Source organism: Nicotiana sylvestris, chromosome 1 (assembly GCF_000393655.2).
Source record: "Nicotiana sylvestris chromosome 1, ASM39365v2, whole genome shotgun sequence".
Taxonomy (NCBI): Eukaryota; Viridiplantae; Streptophyta; class Magnoliopsida; order Solanales; family Solanaceae; genus Nicotiana; species Nicotiana sylvestris.
In genome coordinates, this window is record NC_091057.1 from 122,109,066 (window position 1) to 122,129,003 (window position 19,938).

The 19,938-nt window shown below is 40.3% G+C and overlaps 2 protein-coding genes across 2 annotated transcripts; both read left to right on the top strand.

Moving 5' to 3' along the window:
* Positions 1 to 1,285: 1,285 nt before the first annotated feature.
* On the top strand, positions 1,286 to 2,443 carry LOC138874168 (uncharacterized). Its single transcript, XM_070152679.1, has 2 exons — positions 1,286 to 1,721; positions 2,367 to 2,443. Exons 1-2 carry the CDS (start codon positions 1,286 to 1,288, stop codon positions 2,441 to 2,443), a joined length of 513 nt encoding a protein of 170 aa, XP_070008780.1.
* Positions 2,444 to 8,907: 6,464 nt separating this feature from the next.
* LOC138874172 (uncharacterized mitochondrial protein AtMg00860-like) lies at positions 8,908 to 9,369 on the top strand. Its single transcript, XM_070152680.1, has one exon. The coding sequence runs from the start codon at positions 8,908 to 8,910 to the stop codon at positions 9,367 to 9,369; it is 462 nt and encodes a 153-aa protein (XP_070008781.1).
* Positions 9,370 to 19,938: the final 10,569 nt, after the last annotated feature.

The following is a 19,938-nucleotide window of genomic DNA, read 5'->3' on the forward strand; positions in this document are numbered from 1 at the left end:
CGGAGCAAGTAGCTCCCCAGATTCAGACTCCAGCGGTTCAGCCAGGTGTGGTAGCTCAGACCAGTGATGGAGCAGTTATGCTTGCCGATGCTTTGTGGAGGTTGGATAGGTTCGCCAAGCTCTTCACTACTACTTTCAGCGGTGCATCTACTGAGGATCCCCAGGATTATCTAGACAGCTGCCACGAGGTTCTCAGGAACATGGGGATAGTTGAGACCAATGGATTCAATTTTGCTACTTTTCGCTTGTCTGGATCAGCTACGACTTGGTGGAAGGTATTTCTGTTTGGCTAGACCAGTCGGATAGCTAGCTTTGACTTGGGAGCAGTTTACTCAGCTATTTTTGGAGAAGTTTCTCCCCATCACTCAGAGAGAGGCCTATCGAAGGCAGTTTGAGCATCTCCAGCAGGGTTCTATGACTGTTACCCAGTATGAGACTAGATTCATCGACTTGGCTCGTCATGCTCTTGTCATACTTCCCACCGAGAGAAAGAGGGTGAGGAGGTTTATTGATGGACTTGTTCAGCCGATTCGTCTTCAGATGGCTAGGGAGACGAGTGAGATATCTTTCCAGGAGGCGGCCAATGTGGCCAGGAGAGTAGAGATGGTTCTGTCACAGGGAGGTGGTCATAGGGTGGACAAGAGACCTCGTCATTCAGGTAGATTTAGTAGTACCTCGTATGGAGGTAGGGATTCATATGGTAGGGGTCATCCTCCCAAGACTTTCCAGTCAGCACTTCAGGTTCTCACGGTGCTTCAAGTGGTCGTGGTTCTCAGATGCAGTATTTTGATCAGCAGTCCTATAGTGCACCACCAGCTCCTATTGGTGCACCACTACTTCAGAGTTTCCAGGGTCGTCAGCCCCAGCAGCCGAGGGCTTGTTTTACTTGTAGCGACATGAGGTACATTGCTAGGTATTGCCCTCAAGCTTTGAGCAGTTCTCTGTATCAGGGTTCCCGTGCTATAGATCCGGCACCAAGTGTTCCATAGGCCGCCCAACTAGCCAGAGGTGGGGGTAGAGGTGCTAGAGGTAGAGGTAGAGGTGCTAGAGGTGGAGCTCAAACCGCTAGAGGTGGAGGCCAGCCAGCAGCAAGCCATCCCAGAGATGTAGTTCATGGTGGTGGGGCCCAGCCCTGATATTATGCTCTTCCAGCCAGGCCCGAGGCTGAGGCTTCCGATGCAGTTATTATAGGTACGGTTCTGGTTTGTGATAGAGATGCTTCAGTTTTATTTGATTCAGGTCTACGTACTCGTATGTGTCCTCTTATTTTGCACCATATCTGGTTATGCCTAGTGATTCTTTGAGTGATCATGTTTATATGTCTACGCCGGTGGGTGATTCTATTCTGGTAGATCGAGTCCATCGTTCATGTATAGTTGTGATTGGGGGTCTTGAGACTCGTGTAGATTTGTTGCTTCTCGACATGATTGATTTCGATATTATATTGGGAATGGACTGGTTATCACCTTACCACGCTATCTTGGACTGTCATGCCAAGACTGTGACCTTAGCTTTACCAGGTTTGCCTCGTTTAGAGTGGAGAGGGACTCCTGGTTATTCTACCCATAGTGTTATCTCTTATGTGATGGCTCAGCGCATGGTCGAGAAAGGATGTTTGGCCTATTTGGCATATGTTCGTGATTCTAGTGCTGAGGTTCCTTCTATTGATTTTGTGCCCGTTGTTTGTGAGTTTCCTGAGGTATTCCCTTTAGACTTGCCAGGTATGCTGCCCGATAGGGATATTGACTTTTGCATTGATTTGGCTCCGGGCACTCAGCCCATTTCTATCCCGCCGTATCGTATGGCCCCGCCTGAGTTGAAAGAGTTGAAGGAGCAGTTGCAAGACTTGCTTGAGAAGGGTTTTATTAGGCTGAGTGTTTCGCCTTGGGGTGCGCCAGTGTTGTTTGTTAAGAAGAAGGACGGATCAATGAGAATGTGTATTGATTACCGTTAGTTGAACAAGGTTACAATCAAGAATAAGTATCTATTGCCAAGGATTGATGATTTGTTTGATCAGCTTCAGGGTGCCAAGGTATTTTCGAAGATTGACTTGAGATCTGGCTGCTATCAGTTGAGAATTAAGCCATCCGATGTCTCTAAGACAGCTTTCTGCACTCGGTAAGGGCATTATAAGTTCTTGGTTATGTTATTCGGGCTGACAAATGCCCCAGCAGCTTTCATGGATATGATGAACCGAGTGTTTAGGCCTTATTTGCATTCGTTCATGATAGTCTTCATTGATGATATTTTGATATATTCCCGCAGCCGAGAGGAGCACGAGCAGTATCTTAGAGTGGTTCTTCAGACCTTGATGGATAGTTAGTTATATGCTAAGTTCTCGAAGTGTGAGTTTTGGTTGAGTTCAGTTGCATTCCTGGGTCATGTTGTATCAGCAGAGGGTATTCAGGTTGATCTGAAGAAGATTGAGGCAGTCAGGAACTAGACTAGACCAGCATCAGCTACAGATATTCGGAGTTTCTTGGGATTGGCAGGCTACTATCGTCGGTTCGTGGAGGGGTTTTCATCTATCGCAACCCCGATGACCAGGTTGACCCAGAAGGGTGCCCCATTCAGATGGTCGGATGAGTGTGAGACGAGCTTTCAGAAGCTCAAGATAGCTCTGACTACGGCACCGATATTGATTTTGCCCACAGGTTCAGGGCCTTATATAGTTTATTGTGACGGATCTCGCATTGGACTTGGTGCGGTGTTGATGCACGATGGCAAGGTCATTGCTTATGCTTCGCGGCAGTTGAAGATTCATGAGAAGAATTATCCGGTTCACGATTTAGAGTTGGCATCCATTATTCACGCGTTGAAGATTTGGAGGCATTATCTATATGGCGTGGCATGTGAGGTGTTCACGGATCGTAAGAGTCTACAGTACTTGTTCAAGCAAAAGGAGTTGAATTTGAGGCAGAGGAGGTGGTTGGAGTTGTTGAAAGATTATGATATCACCATCTTATATCGTTTGGGAAAGCCCAATGTGGTGGCCTATGCTTTGAGTAGGAAGTCAGAAAATATGGGCAATCTTGCTTATATTTCGGTCGGTGAGAGACCGCTTGCTTTGGATGTTCAGGCTTTGGCCAATCAGTTCTGAGGTTGGATGTTTCTGAGCCCAGTCATGTATTAGCTTACACGGTCACTCGTTCTTCTCTATTGGAGCATATCCGTGATCGGCAGTATGATGATCCCTATTTGTGTGTCCTTAGAGACACGGTGCAGCAAGGAGGTGCCAAGCAGGTTACCTTAGGTGATGATGGAGTTTTGAGATTGTAGGGTTGAATTTGTGTGCCTAATGTGGATGGGCTCCGAGAGTTGATTTTAGAGGAGTCCCATAGTTCCCGGTACTCTATTCATCCGGGCGCGCTAAGATGTATCAGGATTTGCGACAGCATTATTGGTGGAGAAGAATGAAGAAGGACATCGTTGCATATGTGGCTCAGTGTTTAAATTGTCAGCATGTCAAGTATGAGCATCAGAAGCCTAGTGGTTTGTTCTAGAAGATTGAGATTCCTGAGTGGAAGTGGGAGCGGATCACTATGGATTTCATTGTTGGACTCCCACAGACTCAAAGGAAGTTCGATGCAGTGTGGGTTATTGCTGATAGGCTGACCAAGTCAGCGCATTTTATTCATGTGGCAGTCTCCTATTCTTCCAAAAGGTTAGCTGAGATCTATATCCGGGAGATTGTTCGTCGTCATGGTGTGCCCAATTCTATCATTTTGGACCGAGGTACACAGTTTACCTCATATTTCTGGAGAGCAGTTCAGCGAGAGTTGGGCACGCGGGTTGAATTGAGCATAGTGTTTCATCCTCAGACGGACGGGCAGTCCGAGCGGACTATTCATATTTTGGAGGATATGCTCCGAGCTTGTGTCATTGACTTTGAAGGCTCGTGGGATCAGTTTTTGCCCTTAGTAGAGTTTGCCTACAACAACAGCTACCAGTCGAGTATTCAGATGGCTTCAAATGAGGCTTTATATAGTAGGCGGTGTCGGTCTCCACTTGGATGGTTTGAGCTGGGAGAGGCTCGGTTATTAGGTACAGATCTGGTTCAGGATGCCTTGGACAAGGTCATGACTATTCAGGATAGGTTTCGTACAGCTCAGTACAGGCAAAAGAGTTATGCCGACCGCAAGGTTCGAGATTTGGCATTCATGGTCGGTGAGCGGGTATTGCTTCGAGTGACGCCTATGAAGGGCGTGATGAGATTTGGGAAGAAGGGCAAGCTTAGCCCTAGGTTCATTGGCCCGTTTGAGATTCTTGATCGAGTGAGAGAGGTGGCTTATAGACTTGTGTTGCCACCGAACTTATCAGTCGTGCATCCAATGTTTCATGTGTCCATGCTTCGGAAGTATCACGACAATCCATCCCACATGTTAGATTTCAGCACTGTCCAGTTGGAAAGGACTTGTCTTATGAGGAAGAGCCGGTAGCTATTCTAGACTGGTAGGTTCGTCACTTGAGATCGAAGAGTTTTCCTTCTGTTCGTGTTCAGTGGAGAGGTCAACCTCTTGAGGCATCGACCTGGGAGTCCGAGTCCGATATGGGGAGCCGTTATCCCCATCTTTTTCCCGACTCAGGTACTTCCTTCTTATGTCCGTTCGAGGACGAACGGTTATTTTAGAGGTGGAGAATGTGATAACCCAAAAGGTCATACTTGTGTCGCAAGTAAATTCAGTGTTCTGAGGCCTAAAAACCTCCCTTTTACCTTACCTTGATTTGTGTGCATGGTCTGGACCTATATCTGGAAAGTCTTCTATGTGAAAATATGAGAAATAGAAATTCTAGAGTTAAAATTTAATTATGGTTGACTTTGGTCAACATTTTGAGCAAACGAACCCGGATCCGTGTTCCGATTATCTTGGGAGGTCCGCATTAAAATATGGGACTTGGGCGTATGCCCGGAAATGAATTCCAAGGTCCCAAGCCTTAGAAATCAATATTTGAAAGAAATTGTTTTACTGAATTATCTAAGAAATAAAGAAAAGAATTAATGTTTGAAACCATTGTTATCGGGCCCGTATTTTGATTCCGTAGCCTAGTACAAACTTGTTATAGTATTTGAAAGATAACTGTGAAATTTGGTGAAAAACGAAGTTTATTTGACGTGAGTTGGACTTCCGGTTGAAGAGTTATGAACTTTGAGAGTTCTTGATGAAAATGTTGAGTTTTGAGGTTTAATTCATGATTTTACATGTTATTTTGATGATGTGATCGCACGACTAGGTCCATATGATGTTTTTGAGTTAGTATGCACACTTGGTTTGGAGCTTCGAGGGCTCGGGTGAGTTTCGGGTAGGTTCCGGGATGTCTTAGGCTTAAAAATATAGTTGTTGCAGGTTCAGAGAAGTGGAAGGCCAAACCAGTGCGATCCGCACAAAAAGGAATGCTTCCGCGGAGGGGCTTGTGTGGCCGCACTGGATTTTATGCGGACCGCGGTGAGGGCTTTGCGGCTGCACTAGATTCTGTGCGGTCCGCGGTGAAGAACATTTCACTGGTCCGACTTCGGAAACCTATATCTTTTGATATACAAGGAATTTTGAGATGATTCAAAAATGAAAGTTGTATCCCTTCGTGTCTAGTTTCCAGAAAGCTAAAGAAATCATAATTTGGACATCAATAGAGAAATTTTTGGCCAAAATACTAAAGCATGTCACTGCAGTTCACATGGGAGTTGTGCGGCCGCAGTTGATTTTATGCGGTCCGCACAGGGCAGCTGAAAGTAGTATATTAAGACGGGATTTTCAGTTATTTTTCATTTTTCAAAACCCCCAAAACATAAGAGGCAATTTTTCAAATAACCTTTCTTCTCCAAAACATTGGTAAGTGATTTCTAACTCGTTTTCTTCAATCATTAACATCTTTTAACATGATTTCAACTCAAAATCAATGATTTTCATTGGGGAAATTGGGTGTTTTGGGTAGAACCTAGGTTTTTCAAAAATTGGGGATTTGGACCTCGATTTGAGGTCCGATTTCAAAAAAAATTATATATTTGGATTCGTGAGGGAATGGGTAATCGGATTTTGGTTCGAACCTCGGGTTTTGACCATGTGGGCACGGGGGCGATTTTTGACTTTTTGGGTAAAACTTTAAAAAATTTATTTTCATGCATTGGGGTTGATTCATTTAGCGTTTATTGACGTAATTAAGTAACTTGTGACTAGATATGAGCGAATTGATGGTAGAATCAAGGGGTAAAGCTATAGTTGAATTGTGATTGTGATTGTGTTTGTGGCATCGAGGTAAGTGTTTGGTCTAACCTTAGCTTGAGGGATTAGGAGTTGTGTCTTATTTGCTACATGTTAATTGTGGAGTACGACGTATTGGCATGGTGACGAGTATCTATACGTTGGTGTCAAGCATGCTCGTGAGTCTTGTATTATAATTGTTATGACTCTGTTGTGTTTTATTGCGCTTCATATGTTATTATCACCATAGCCAGAATGTTTGTTTGATATTAATGATCTCTTGCCGGGATGTTTGTTTTGATAGTAATGTTCTCTTGCCGGGATGTTGTTGAAATATCATTGTTCCCTTGCCGGAATGTTGTTGAAATATCATTGTTCCCTTGCCGGGAAGTTGTTATATTACTCTTGTTCCCTTGCCGGGATTCCTTGTGATTATTGTTGGCTTGTAACTAGGAGCGGGTGGTAAGCCTACCACAAGATATAATGAAATGGGAGTGGGTGATACGCCTACCACAAGATATAATGAAATGGGAGCGGGTGGTATACCTACCACAAGATATGATGAAATGGGAGCGGGTGGTACGCCTACCACAAGATAAATAAAATGGGAGCGGGTGGTACGCCTGCCACGAGATAAACGAAATGGGAACGGGTGGCACGCCTACCACGAGATACAGGAATTGGGATCGGGTTGCACGCCTGCAACAAGATGTGAAAAGAAAGTGAAATCTGTCTTTGTTTTCCTTATTCTTGTTAGTGGTTGATTTGTTCCTTTATAATTCTCTTGATATTCTGTTTTACCTGTTATTCCCCGAAGCATATTTCTCCTTCTCATCTTTATTTGTTTATTCTGCTTTACTTTTCGCTGTATATTATATAACTGCACGAGTTTATTTGGTAGTCTGGTCCAAGTCTCGTCACTACTTCGCCGAGGTTAGGCTAGACACTTACAAGCATATGGGGTCGGTTGTGCTGATACTACACTCTGCACTATGTGCAGATCCCGGAGCAGCTTTCGGACCGTAGTGTGGAGGCTACCTTCAGTCCACGCGGAGATCCAAGGTAGACCTGCAGGCGTCCGCAGGCCCTGACGTCTCCTCTATTCCTATTTCCTGTTTCCTTTTCCTTTTATTCAGAAATAGTGTATTGTCATTTTCTTCAGACTTTGTATGTGGTAATCTTTTAGACAGTCTGTGACACTGTGACACCAGGTTTTGAGTGGTTAAGGCTTAAGTATTTGTAATAAATGCATTTTCCATAAATCTTATTGTTGTGTTCCGCTTAAATTTGAATTTTCGTTGTTACCACGTCATCGTCTTATATTTGTTAAAAAGAAACAATTGGTTAATGAAGTAAATAGATTAAATGTTTGGCTTGCCTAGCTCACATTAGTAGGCGTCATCACGACTCCCGAGGGTGAAAAATTCGAATCGTGACATTATTGTCATTTTTTTATACTGAAATTGACTCTCAACATTTTATCACCATACCTTTTCTTATATATTTTCCTGTCACCTTAGACTTTAATATTTAAGTTTAACCAAACATATGAAAATTAATCTACAAAATATTCCGTTAAATATAACCCATATAAAGAATGATCTATGCTATAGTATACAGTGAGTCAGTGACAATGTAACAATCATTTACACGATCAATGTAATTTAACATATTATAATATGTTAGTTATTATTGTTACGAAACTGTCAATGACGTTAATGATTAATATTCATTTTTCATTTAACAGATTTAATCAATACTTCTCATAGACAGGCTATATACAAAAATTTACATTATATTTTATACTCATAATAATATAAAAAAATAAAAGAAACTGATTATTTCAGGGTGAGAACTGAGGCCCATGCAACTGTCACTATTCTAACTTTTTCTCTTTTCTACACAAAAGAATAATGAGTTGAAAAAATTAAAAACAAAGAAAGAGAGGAAAAATCAAAGTTGGAACATTCACCGTAAACGACGCCGCTGCGGTCAGGTTGCCCCCTTCCCCCCCCACCCCGCCCACTCCTCTCTTCCACCAATCCTCTCTTTTTTCTCTGGTTAGGTTTTTTTTTTTCGCGATTGTCTCTGGCGACCGGAAGATTCAGAATTTGAGCTCTCCAGATCAAGATTATTCATCCTGTAAGCTTTCTATTGATCTATGTTTCGCATATATCAGTACTGCTTTTTTACTTCTTTTTTTGATTTTTTGGTTTAGGGTTTGTTTCAAGGTTATTGCGCAAGTTTTGTACTTTATATTTGTAGACTGTGATCATTTTGTGTATGGCTTTATATGTTTTTTAGGTTGTCTTTAGAACAATTATAACGTTGAACATTGAATTGGGCGTGAATATAGGTAGAGTTCATTGTTGAAGAAGAGCGAAGAAAGGAGGGTAGAATTGATATTTTGGTGTGTGTGTGTGTGTGTGTGTGTGTGAGGTGGTGTTGGTGATCAGATCTTGAGAGACTGTTCATATATGGTAGTTTTGAGGTTGAAAGGAGTTAAGAAGGGTAAATCTGTGGTTTTACTTGTGTAGTTGAGGAGGAGTAGGAGTGAGGAGGGTGGTTCATGTGGTAGAGGGATTTCAGCAGCACCTTAGGAAGTTCATTCTTGTATTGTTTTATGACATTTTGGTATACAGTAGAGACCTTTCTGAACATGTGGAGCACCCGAGGATTATTTTTAGGTTGTTGCTTCAACACCAGCTGTATGCCAGACAATCGAAGTTCTGCAATCACAGTGGAGTATTTGGGGCACTATATTTCTGCTAAAGGTGTTGCTACTGACCCTAAGAAGATCTTAGTAGTACAGAAATGGCCCACTCCCACCACCCTCAACCAACTCAGAGGTTTTATGGAATTAGCAGGGTATTGTAGGAGGTTCATCAAGGGTTATGGAGTTATTAGCAGACTTCTTACTGATTTGTTGAAGAAGGATTGCTTCAAATGGATTAATGAAGCCACTCATTCCTTCGAGGAATTGAAGAGGGTGTTGACTTCAGCCCTAGTTTTAGCTTTGCCTAATTTTGATAATCCCTTTATAGTGGAAACTGATGCTTGTGACATGGTTCTGGGTGTTGTACTGATGCTTCAAGGGCAGCCAATTGCCTATTTGAGTAAGGCATTATCAGTCAAGCACTTATCTTCTCTGTATATGACAAGGAACTCTTAGCTTTAGTAATGGCGATTACCAAATGGAGTCAGTACTTGATAGGCAGACAGTTTGTGGTTCGAACTGATCAGAAAGCATTGAAGTTTTTGCTTGAACAACAACTAAATATAGGGTCTCAACGTAAGGGATCACCAAACTTATGCAATTTGACTTTGAAATTGAAATAAGAAGGGCAAAGAGAACAAGGCTTCGGATGCCTTATCTGGAGTTCCTACAGTTGAACTGGCAACTTTGTTTTTGTCCACTATGAGGACTAATCTACTGGATTCTATCCAAGACAGTTGGAGACTTAATCCAGAGATGCAAGCACTTATTCTCCAATTACAATCCAAACCAGAGGAATGTAAGGGATACAGTTTCATTAACCAGCAACTCAGAAGACATGGGAAGTTGGTTGTAGGTGCTGACTTAGACTTGAGGTCAGAAATTATTACATTGTGGCACTCCTCTCCTCAGGGAGGACACTCGGGGTGGATAATACTTACAGGAGAATCTCGGCTATTTTTTACGGGAAGGGTCTCAAAGAGGTTGTTACCACCTTTGTCAGAAAAGTAATATGACACCTCAGCTTAGCCTGATTTACTCCAACCTCTTCGAATTCCTCTCATTGCTTGGAGTAGTATCAGTATGGATTTACAGAGGGTCTTCCTAATTCTAAGGGAAAGTCAGTTACCTGGGTGGTTGTTGATAGGCTTACCAAGATGCACACTTCATCTCCCTGTCTCATCCTTATTCTGCTAGTGAGCTTGTAAAATGATAGTACATCTACAAATTGCATGGGATGCCTGCTGATATTGTCAGTGATAGAGATCCAATATTCACCAGCAAATTCTAGCAAGAACTCTTTTCAATCCAAGGGGTTACTTTGAGCACTTCCATGGCTTATCACCCACATTTTGATGGGCAGACTGAGGTGCTTAATAGGTTTGGAAACTTATTTGGTCTCTGTTCCTCATTTTTGCAGAATGGTGGTACAATACCAGCTTTCATCCATCCATCCATTGACTCCTTATGAAGCTCTTTATGGACAACTTCCTCCTCTTCATCTTCCTTATATGGCAGGGGATTCTGCTTATGAAGATATTGACAGAATTTTAGTCACTAGGGAACTTAAGTTTCATCATCTCAAACATCACTTAGCTAGGTCTCGGCAGAGGATGGTATCCCGGGCTAACAATCACAGGTCTGACAGGCAGTTTAGTGTTGGTGATTGGGTGTATCTGAAAGCTCAACCCTATAGACAAGTTACTTTGTCTACTCATCACTTCAATAAGCTGTCCTACAAGTATTATGGACCATATATGATTACTGAGAAGGTTGGCCAGGTTGCTTATAAATTAGCCTTACCCTTTGAGTTGCAGCTGCATCCTACCTTCTATGTAGAGGTGTCAAAATGGTTAAAAGAAACCAGTTATCCACCCATATTATCCATAAAAAATAGGTTGGATAATGAACCATTTCAAAACGGGTCGAATATGGATAAAGAACCGTACTATCCACTTAGAAAATGGTTAACCAAATGGATAACCAATGGATAACTAATATGTTTACCTTTTACATTTGTAAAGCCTCAAATTGGAGTTCCTCAAGTTTGGAAGACTAGGAATTCTCTCATAAGTGATCATATTTAAGAAGCCATGGATATCCATATTATCCGCCGGATAAACCCATTTTTATCCATCTCAAATACGGGTCGGGTCGGATAATTTATCCGTTTTTTTTAAATTACCTGTCTTGACTCGCTCATATCCGACCCGCCCGTTTGCCACCCCTACTTCCATGTGTCCTTGCTGAAACCTTGTCATGAACTGCCTAAGCAGGCCACTCACCCTCCTTATTAGACATTGCTAATCTGTATTGACCTCAGCCTGTTAAAGTGCTCCAACGTAGGATGGTTCAGAAAGGAAATAAAGTTGTTACTCACTGGTTTTCAATGGGGCAGGTTACTGAGAAATTGTAACCTGGGAAGATGCTTTTGTGGTGAAGGCTCGGTTTCCTGCATTTCTTCCTTGAGTTCAAGGAAGCATGGGAGACGCAATGATATGATATTATTTGGTATAATTAATAGAAGCTGTACAGCAGTGGCTTCCGGAGCAGTACTTAGTTTGTTGAGTCAGTTGTAATACGTGTCAGCTTGATTGCAGAATAATCTTTCTATCTTTCTTTATTAATTTCCTTATTTCCACTTTAGTCATTCTTCGCTTTCCAGTATATCTACTCTGTAAAATCATTTCAGAAGGTTATGAATGAAGTGTTTGCCTAAACTAAATTAAGTATAACTCGAGAAAGAGAATCGGTATTTAATCTATAGGTTTCCTCTCTGGTGCCGTTCCTCCTCCTCTACCTCTGGTCATCTCTGATTAGGTAATTCCTGCTAAGCAACCGGTATTGATATCATTCACGGTTGCTGCCAACTCCCCCTAGGTAATTGTATGATTTTCCTAGGTAAAAGAGCTCATGACCAATTATATAGTATGATTTATTGAAGGAATTATAATTATGGAAGTTCATTTGAATCGATGGGTGATGCAAGATGGAACTGATAATATAGGTAAAGTAAAGCTAATTGAAGAAGGAAAGAAAAAACTATAGAGGAAATTAAGCAAACACTTCATTCATAACCTTCTCGAATGACTTTAAAGCGAAGAAGGACTAAAGTGGAAATAAGGAAATTAATAAAGAAAGATAGAAGGACTATTCTGCAATCAAGCTGACGGGTATTAAAACTGACTCAACAGTCTAAGTACTGCTTCGGAAGCCTCCCGTATAACTGTTGCCCAACTTCTATTAATTATACCAAAGAATATCGTATCAATGGGCGTGTTGAGACGGAACACTTTGGGGCATCTTTCATGATTATATTGGAAGAATGAGTTATATGTTCGCCATGTTTTTTATTGTATATTAAGAAGGTTGGATTGATTGGACCAGTTGATTTGCATACCCTTTCTTTAATAATTGGTTACGTTGTTGAATGCAAAATGCCTCTCTACTCTTTCGGGGTTGGGGTAAGGTCTGCGTACACTCTACCCTGCCCAAACCCCACTTGGTGGATTTTACTGGGTTGTTGTTGAATGCAAAGTGAGCCATGGGATTATGGTGCAGTGGTTTAGTTAAAATGAGCTGCAAAAAGGAAGAAAAGTCGACAATAAGAATGAAAATCTGGAATGCATAATATATTATGCATTCCATATTTTTTTTTCTTATTCTCAAAAAAAAATAATATGGAATGCATAATATATGGTGCAATGGGTTAGTTAAATAAGTGGTTGAAAATAAAATGTGCTGTGCCTTTATAGAGTTGTTATGGAGGTTCCAGTACTTGATCCCAGCTGTTATTTGGTCGGGAAAAAATCTAAGATGTTTCACTACCTAAAAAACTTGTTTCCCTTATGCTTTAATCTTTTGTCTTCTTGATTCTTGTTCTTATGATTTTTCTTAATTTATGGAGAAAGGGAAGTATTTATTTGGAAAATTATCTTACTTCAGTAGGTTTTGAAGTCAACGGAAGAAGATGCATCCCCCTTTGACTCTACATAGGCACCCGTTATGTGCTGATGTAAGTTTTCACATTCTTAATAACTAGAATGATTGCTCATTTTATTATGTCAATTTATGGTAGATACTTGCGCCAAGTGGTTTTGTTCCCTTCTGTTTTTCTCTTTCTTGTTTTGCTGATAGCCATTTTACAGCTGGACAATGCATTTTGCAGGTTTTCTTGGTGAAGTTATAATATAGCATCTGTTTTTGCATTTAGAAGATGCATATACTTTTCTTGTTGCAAATTGATTTAAATGGCTGTTTTTTTGCATGTTGTTATTTGCATTGACATGTAGTCTCTATGTATTGCTGGTCAATTTGTTTTTTCCCGGTAAATGTTAAGAAATAAGTGTCAAAAGCATCTCAAATACATTATGAAGATGGCTAGGTCTCTGGTGCAGATTATTGAGGAGTTTCAGAAGTGTCATACAGACCACCCACTAGGAAAATTCCTTGGGCAATGCACAGATCTGAAGATAAAGCTTGACCGGTGCTTTAGGCAGGAGGTAAGTCTTCTTGCTTTACCTATTAGGAAATTGTATGATTTTGAAAATATCTTCTTCAATGTTCCCCGTGTATGAGTCAATATAAAAGAATGTCCTCCTGCAGAAAGCTATAAAGAGGAAGGCGAATTTTGAGCAGAGCAAGAAGTTGAAGGAGAGGCTCCAGGCTTACAGGAAGGAAACTGCTGACTTGTAATCAAGATGGTGATAGGAGGTTTGTTTCCGGACATTGTTTTGCATCTCAACTCATGAACAGAAGTTTAGCTGCTGGGGTTGATCGAAGAAAGATTCGTGAATAGAATTGTTGTTTGTCTATTCTGATGTCTTCATGGATCTCCCTTGTTTAAGTCAGTTGAAGTGAAATAAGATGTATATACACAAGAACTGATAAACTTTATAAGAGCAACTTATCCGACCATTCTATCAGGGTAGAAGTGGGGATCCAGGATTTGAACTTTATTGGTTCAAGTTCGGAATGCTACAAGTCTACTACAACTCATTTTATTTATTGTGTTCGAAATCTATTACTTGTTTAGTGATTTTTTTAACGCATATATAGGGTCTGAGCCAATGCTATTGGGTTAATGAATCCATTACATATACACTGCATCTGCTCTGCCTGGGAAGTGTTAAATCAAAGTACTGAATTGATTGTGTGAACTGATAGAAGTGAAGTGATTTGGTTCTTTTGAGTTTTTCTCTAACCTTTCTATTAGGAATGGCAGGCGGGACGGGTTTTGTCTGAACCCGCGAAATTTAAACCCGCCCCGCCTAGGATTTAAACCCGCATTCATCCGCCCCGCACTTCACCCGTTTTCACACACCCCGCATGCCACCCGCATTTTTTTTTTTGTAAAAATTCTTTCTTTTTTAGAAAACTAGATTTAAATTTGATTTTTTTTAATAAAACAATTAATTATATCCAAATTGTTCTTAAATTCCCATCTTTTGCCTGTAAATCTAGTGGTTTTTCCGATAGAAATTGAACGAAGCAACTCGATTCATAGGTGATTTTGTGAATATTCCCTAAATACTTTATCAAGACTCTTGCACCAATTATTGGTGAAAAGCCCCAAAATCCCTCACACCAAAACGAAATAACTACTCCTGCTGCTTTTATTTATCCAAAAAAAAAAAATACTCCTAAAGAAATTGGAACAAGTCAACATGGTGGTAAGTATAAGAAAAAGAGAGAGCCGGATAATCACTTGATCGCCGAAAGTTGGAACTGCCTTACTTCTCATCTATCCATTTATAAAATTAAATCCCCACCCGCGACCCGCCCCGCTTTTTTTTTTTTAAAATTTAAAAATTGAACCTGCCCCGCAACCGCAAAATTTCAAACCCCGCCCCGCCTCGCACCCGCACCGCCCCATTGCCATCCCTACGTTTCTATTACCTGTTCTTGAGTTTTGGAAACAGAGTAATATGGGGAAAGAAAGAGATGATAAAAAAATCCTACGTGAGAATAAACATAGTTTCGTTTGGAATTTAAAGAACCAAATGTGAAGGAAAAAAACTGTGTTTAATCAATATTTTCCTTTGTTCCTGTATTATGGATTCAAGTACACTGTAAATAAATTGTTACAGCATACTACAATTTGTAAGCCAAGTTTCTTTTGGAACTTGGAGCCTGGAGTGCATACTCGCAACTCTAATAAATTTGTGTCGAGGGCAAGTTGGCCAGTTGAATGAACAATTGCCATAATTTGTTCCACAAAAAGGTATTATAAACTTTCATAGTTTTGATGGGATGGCCAATGTGGTCTTAAATGGACTGTTTCTGTAAGTTAAGTGTAAGTAGCATTCCTGCTGTTGTGGCACTCAAAGGGGAGAAAGGGAGAAATAGAAAAGCTCTAAAATAGGGGAGGAGGTAAAAATGATTGTAATCCTGTCAGAAATGATTGTATTCCTCGAGTAAATATAAAAAAAAAAATGTTCAGACTTCCAGTTTTGTTCCCTTTTAGAAGTTCACAGCTAGTGGTAAATAAGCACCAATATGAGAGGTGAATCCATTATTTAAGCTTTATAGTATCGACATTAAACTTTTAGCTTTGTATCCACTCATATTTTTATAATTATGGGCTCCAATCAACAATTTGTTTACAATTTTAGTGAAAAAAATTATTTAGATAAACTTTATCTAAACAATACTAGGTTTAGATTTATGTTTAAAACTTTTGCACATAAATTTATGTCCGACGTAAAAAATACTGGGTTTAAATAAACTTGCTGCTGCAATGCTGCATCTACCATTATTAGTTTGTGGACACTTTTTCTGTTGAAATTAATTCTGAAATAGGCATTGATATAAAAGCAAATAAAAGATGCCAAAATGGCGACATATACTTAAGAGAGTCACCCTCTCCGTACAAAAATCAAAGGGCTCCTAATAGCAGCACTGTATAGAGGACAACAGTTGTGGGTCTCTTTGGCGATATCACATGTCTAAAGAGAAGCTTTCATTGGTTACTCTAATATTCTTTTTCAAATTTAAAGGATGCTTTAGCATATTTATCCCTTCCCATTGGTTTTCAATTGATTCAAATTGACATCATATAAAACAAAAAACACAAACGCATGAATTGCTTTGAGACTCAACTTTGATGAAACTTGAACATTCCCCTCTCTTTTCAAAAACTATCTTGATTTAGGTGCTGAGTTAAATTTAACTTATTATTTTTTGCAGAAAAGAAAGACCTAAATGTCAAAAATTACTAAAAATATCTAGAGTTATGAACTCATAATTTTAAGAATGCAATGAAAATAGAAAGATTTAACTCGTGTTTAGATTTTAGATCAATTTAGTCTTAACATGCTATCTACCAGACCAAAACTTTGTTGCCTCCATAAGCTAATTTTTCCCCCCACCGCCTCCATAAGCTAAGTAGGCGTTTGGACATAAAAATCGTATTTTTTTTAAAAAAAAGTAGTATTTGTAGTTAAGTTAAAAAATAACATTTGAAATTTGAAATTATGTTTGAATATGCATTTCAATTGAAAAAATATTGCAGTTTTGTGAGTGGGCAAAAACTTTTTCCGAAAATTTTGAAAAAGTGATCAAAATCATCTTTCTAGTTTTTAAAAACTTATTTTCGAAAAATTTCCAAAAATTTCATAGATAAGCATATTTTTGAAAGAAAAAAGGGCAAATGAAAAAAAAATTATGAATAAACGGGCCCTAAATTACTCATGAGCTAAAAATCTATTTCCTCCTTTACCACTCCAAGCCCAAGGGGAAGGGGTTAAGAAAAACTCTTTTGACATGTCAAAAGAAAGAAGAAGAAGAAGAAAGTATTAGGAACTAACTGATCTCAATTCCTTATGAAGTAATCTGGTAAAGGTATGAAAATTGGCAATAATGAAGAGGTGATCTAGCCTTTCTATTCGTTTTATTTATATTCTTTAACTTAACAGAAACTGGTGCTTCCTTGAGTAATCAAACTGCATAAAAAGAACCGTTTGAAATAGTTGAAGCACATTTGAACTCACTTCGGGGGCATCAACTGGATTAAGAAATATTCTTTGATTAATACATTGCTAAATTTTGTGCTATTATATCATTTTTAATGTTTGATATATATTGCCTGTTTAATATGGTATAAACTGTTTTCGAAGAACCAGATAGGCAGATAGTCTCCAATTATCACTTGTCCCTCCTGAGTATAAAAATAAATATTTGTCGAGAGCTTTTGTCCAATGATAATTGTTAAGGGAGGGAGAGTGTGTTGATTAGACTCATGTTTAAAATTTAAGTGAAGAATATAAAACTTGATACTTAAGAGACGAATATAAAACTTAATATTTAAGTAGAGAAGAATATAGTGGCGATGTCATTATTCCCACCAGGTTTCCAACGCCGAGATACTTATGTTAAAAGATTTCTCAATTATATAAAAGGTTAAGAAAGCAAATATGAAAAAAAAGTAAATAATTAACTGGCGACTTGCACGGACTGCAGGGTCATCCCGAGTGAGAACCTCTCGACCCTTCATAGGCTCCTGGTCATGGACCTTGAGATCACAAGGAAGTGAAGGAAGAGGGCGATGTATAACCAACATAGGATCAAGTGGAGAGCCTTGACGGAAGCTAAAGTGCAGGAGTTGAAGGTCAAGCTGGTGACTATGGGGATGTGGAGGACTAGTGGGGACACGAGCGCTATGTAAACCACGACTGTGCAGTGCATTAGGGAAGCCACGAGAGAGGTATTAGGGGTCTCAAAGGGTTACTCTGGTGATCACAAAGGAGACTGGTGGTAGAATGGAGAGATGCAAGGAAAAGCGAAAACCAAGAAAGCAGCATATCTGAAGCTAGTGGAAAGTGTAGATGATGAGGAGGAGAGGGCGAATAAGGAGCATTCTAAGTTGGCTAAAAAAGAGGCAAAGCTAGCAGTTATGGCGACCAAGACTGCAACTTTTTGTCGTTTGTATGAGGAACTCAACGGCTGAGGTGGGGATAAGAGGTTGTTCAGGTTAACTAAGACGCGAGAAAGGAAGCGTGAGACTTGGACCAGGCGAAATGCATCAAGGACGAAGAAGGTAGAGTTTTGTTGGATGAGGGGCTTATTCGTCGGAGATGGCAGACCTGCTTCCATAGTCTCTTGAACGAGGAGGCGGACAAGAGCATTGTACTGGGTGATTTAGAACTCTCTGAGAGTCGTTGTGACTTTGGGGTATTGTAGGCGGATTAAGTTGATGAAGTTGAGGAGCTATGCGTAAGATGATCAGTGGCAAAGCGACAGGGCTGGATGAAATCCCCATGGAGTTTTGGAAGAGTGCGGGTAAGGCAGGCTTGGAGTGGCTCACTAGGTTATTTAATGTCATTTTTAGAACGAAGAAGATGCCCGATGAGTGGAGGTGGAGCACGATAGTTCATGTATACAAGAACAAGGATGATATCCAAAATTACAATAACTATCGAGGTATCAAGCTGCTTAGTCATAATATGAAAGACTGGGAGAGAGTAGTAAAGCTAAGGGTGAGGATGAGTGTGTCTATTTTCGAGAACCAGTTTGAGTTTATGACGGGGGCGTTCGACTACAGAAGTCATCCACCTTGTTAGGAGATTGATAGAGCAGTATAGGGAGATAAAGAATGACTTGCATATGGTGTTCATCAACTTAGAAAAAACGTACGATAAAGTTTCGAGGGAGGTTTTGTGGAGATGTTTGGAGGCTAGAGGTATACATTTTTCCTATGTTAGGTTGATTAAGAACATGTATGATGGAGTAAAGACCCGAGTGATAACGGTTGATGGGGACTCAGACTATTTTTTCGGTTATGATGGGGTTGCATCAGGGGTCGGCACTCAGCCCTTTTTGTTTGCTCTGATGATGGACATACTGACGCGCCACATCCAAGGGGAGGTGCCATTGTGCATGCTATTTGCAGATGATATTATACTGATTGACGAGACACGAGACGGTGTGAACACGCAATTAGAAGTATGGAGGCAGACCCTGGAATCTAAAGGTTTCAAGTTGAGCAGGACTAAGATAGAATACTTGGAGTGTAAGTTCAGTGGCGAGTCTCAAGGAGGGGAAGGGGAGGTGAGGCTGGACTCGCATGTCATCCCTAGGAGAGGGAGTTTTAAATACCTTGGGTCTATTATTCATGGGGATGGGGAGATTGTTGGAGATGTCACACATCGTATTGGAGCGGGATGGATGAAATGGAGATTTACTTCCGGTGTTTTGTGTGACAAGAATGTGCCATCGAAACTTAAGGGTAATTCAACAGAGTGGTGGTTATACCAACAATGTTGTATGAGGCTGAGTGTATGGCCAGTTAAGATCGCTCATGTCCAGAAGATGAAGGTAATAAAGATGAGGATGTTGAGATGGATGTGGGGGCACACTAGGTTAGATAGGATAAAAAATGAGGTTATTTGCGATAAGGTGGGTGTGACCCTTATTGAGGACAAGATGCAGGAAGCGCGACTTAGGTGGTTTAGTCATGTGAGGAGGAGGAGCACAGACGCACCGGTGATGAGGTGTGAGGGGTTGACATTGGAGAGCTTATAAAGATGTAGAGGTAGGCCAAAGAAGAGGTGGGGAGAGGTGATTAGGTAAGACATTGCGCAGCTTCAGCTGACCGAGGACATGACCCTTGATAGGAAGATTTGAAGGTCGAGGATTAGGGTAGTAGAGTAGGTAGTCTAGAGTGTTCATAACAGTAGCATTGACATACAATCTCGCTTTCTGTTGGTAGTAGGTTTTTATGACTAACAGTTATTTTTCATTGTTGATTATCTTACTGTCTTGTTGTTTTTATTCTGCTTTTATATGACTTTTTGGTATTGTCCCTTCTTGTTTATATTTTCATTAATATGTTGCTTATGCTTTCGTGAGCCGAGGGTCTATTAGAAACATCTTCTCTATCCTCACAAGGTAAGGATAAAGTCTGTGTATACACTATCCTCTTTAGACCCTACAATATGGATATTACTGGGTATGTTGTTGTTGTTGTAATTAACTAGCGACTTGATTAGAGCAGAGTTCCAAACCGGAGGGATTTTTTTTTATCTC

Bases quoted from the DNA above. Each gene is read 5' to 3' on its own strand.
- LOC138874168 (XM_070152679.1), top strand. From the start codon at position 1,286: ATGCCTAGTGATTCTTTGAGTGATCATGTTTATATGTCTACGCCGGTG. The intron at 1,722-2,366 runs GTATGCTGCCCG...GGTTGAGTTCAG, and splicing joins ATTCCCTTTAGACTTGCCAG to TTGCATTCCTGGGTCATGTT.
- LOC138874172 (XM_070152680.1), top strand. From the start codon at position 8,908: ATGCCAGACAATCGAAGTTCTGCAATCACAGTGGAGTATTTGGGGCAC.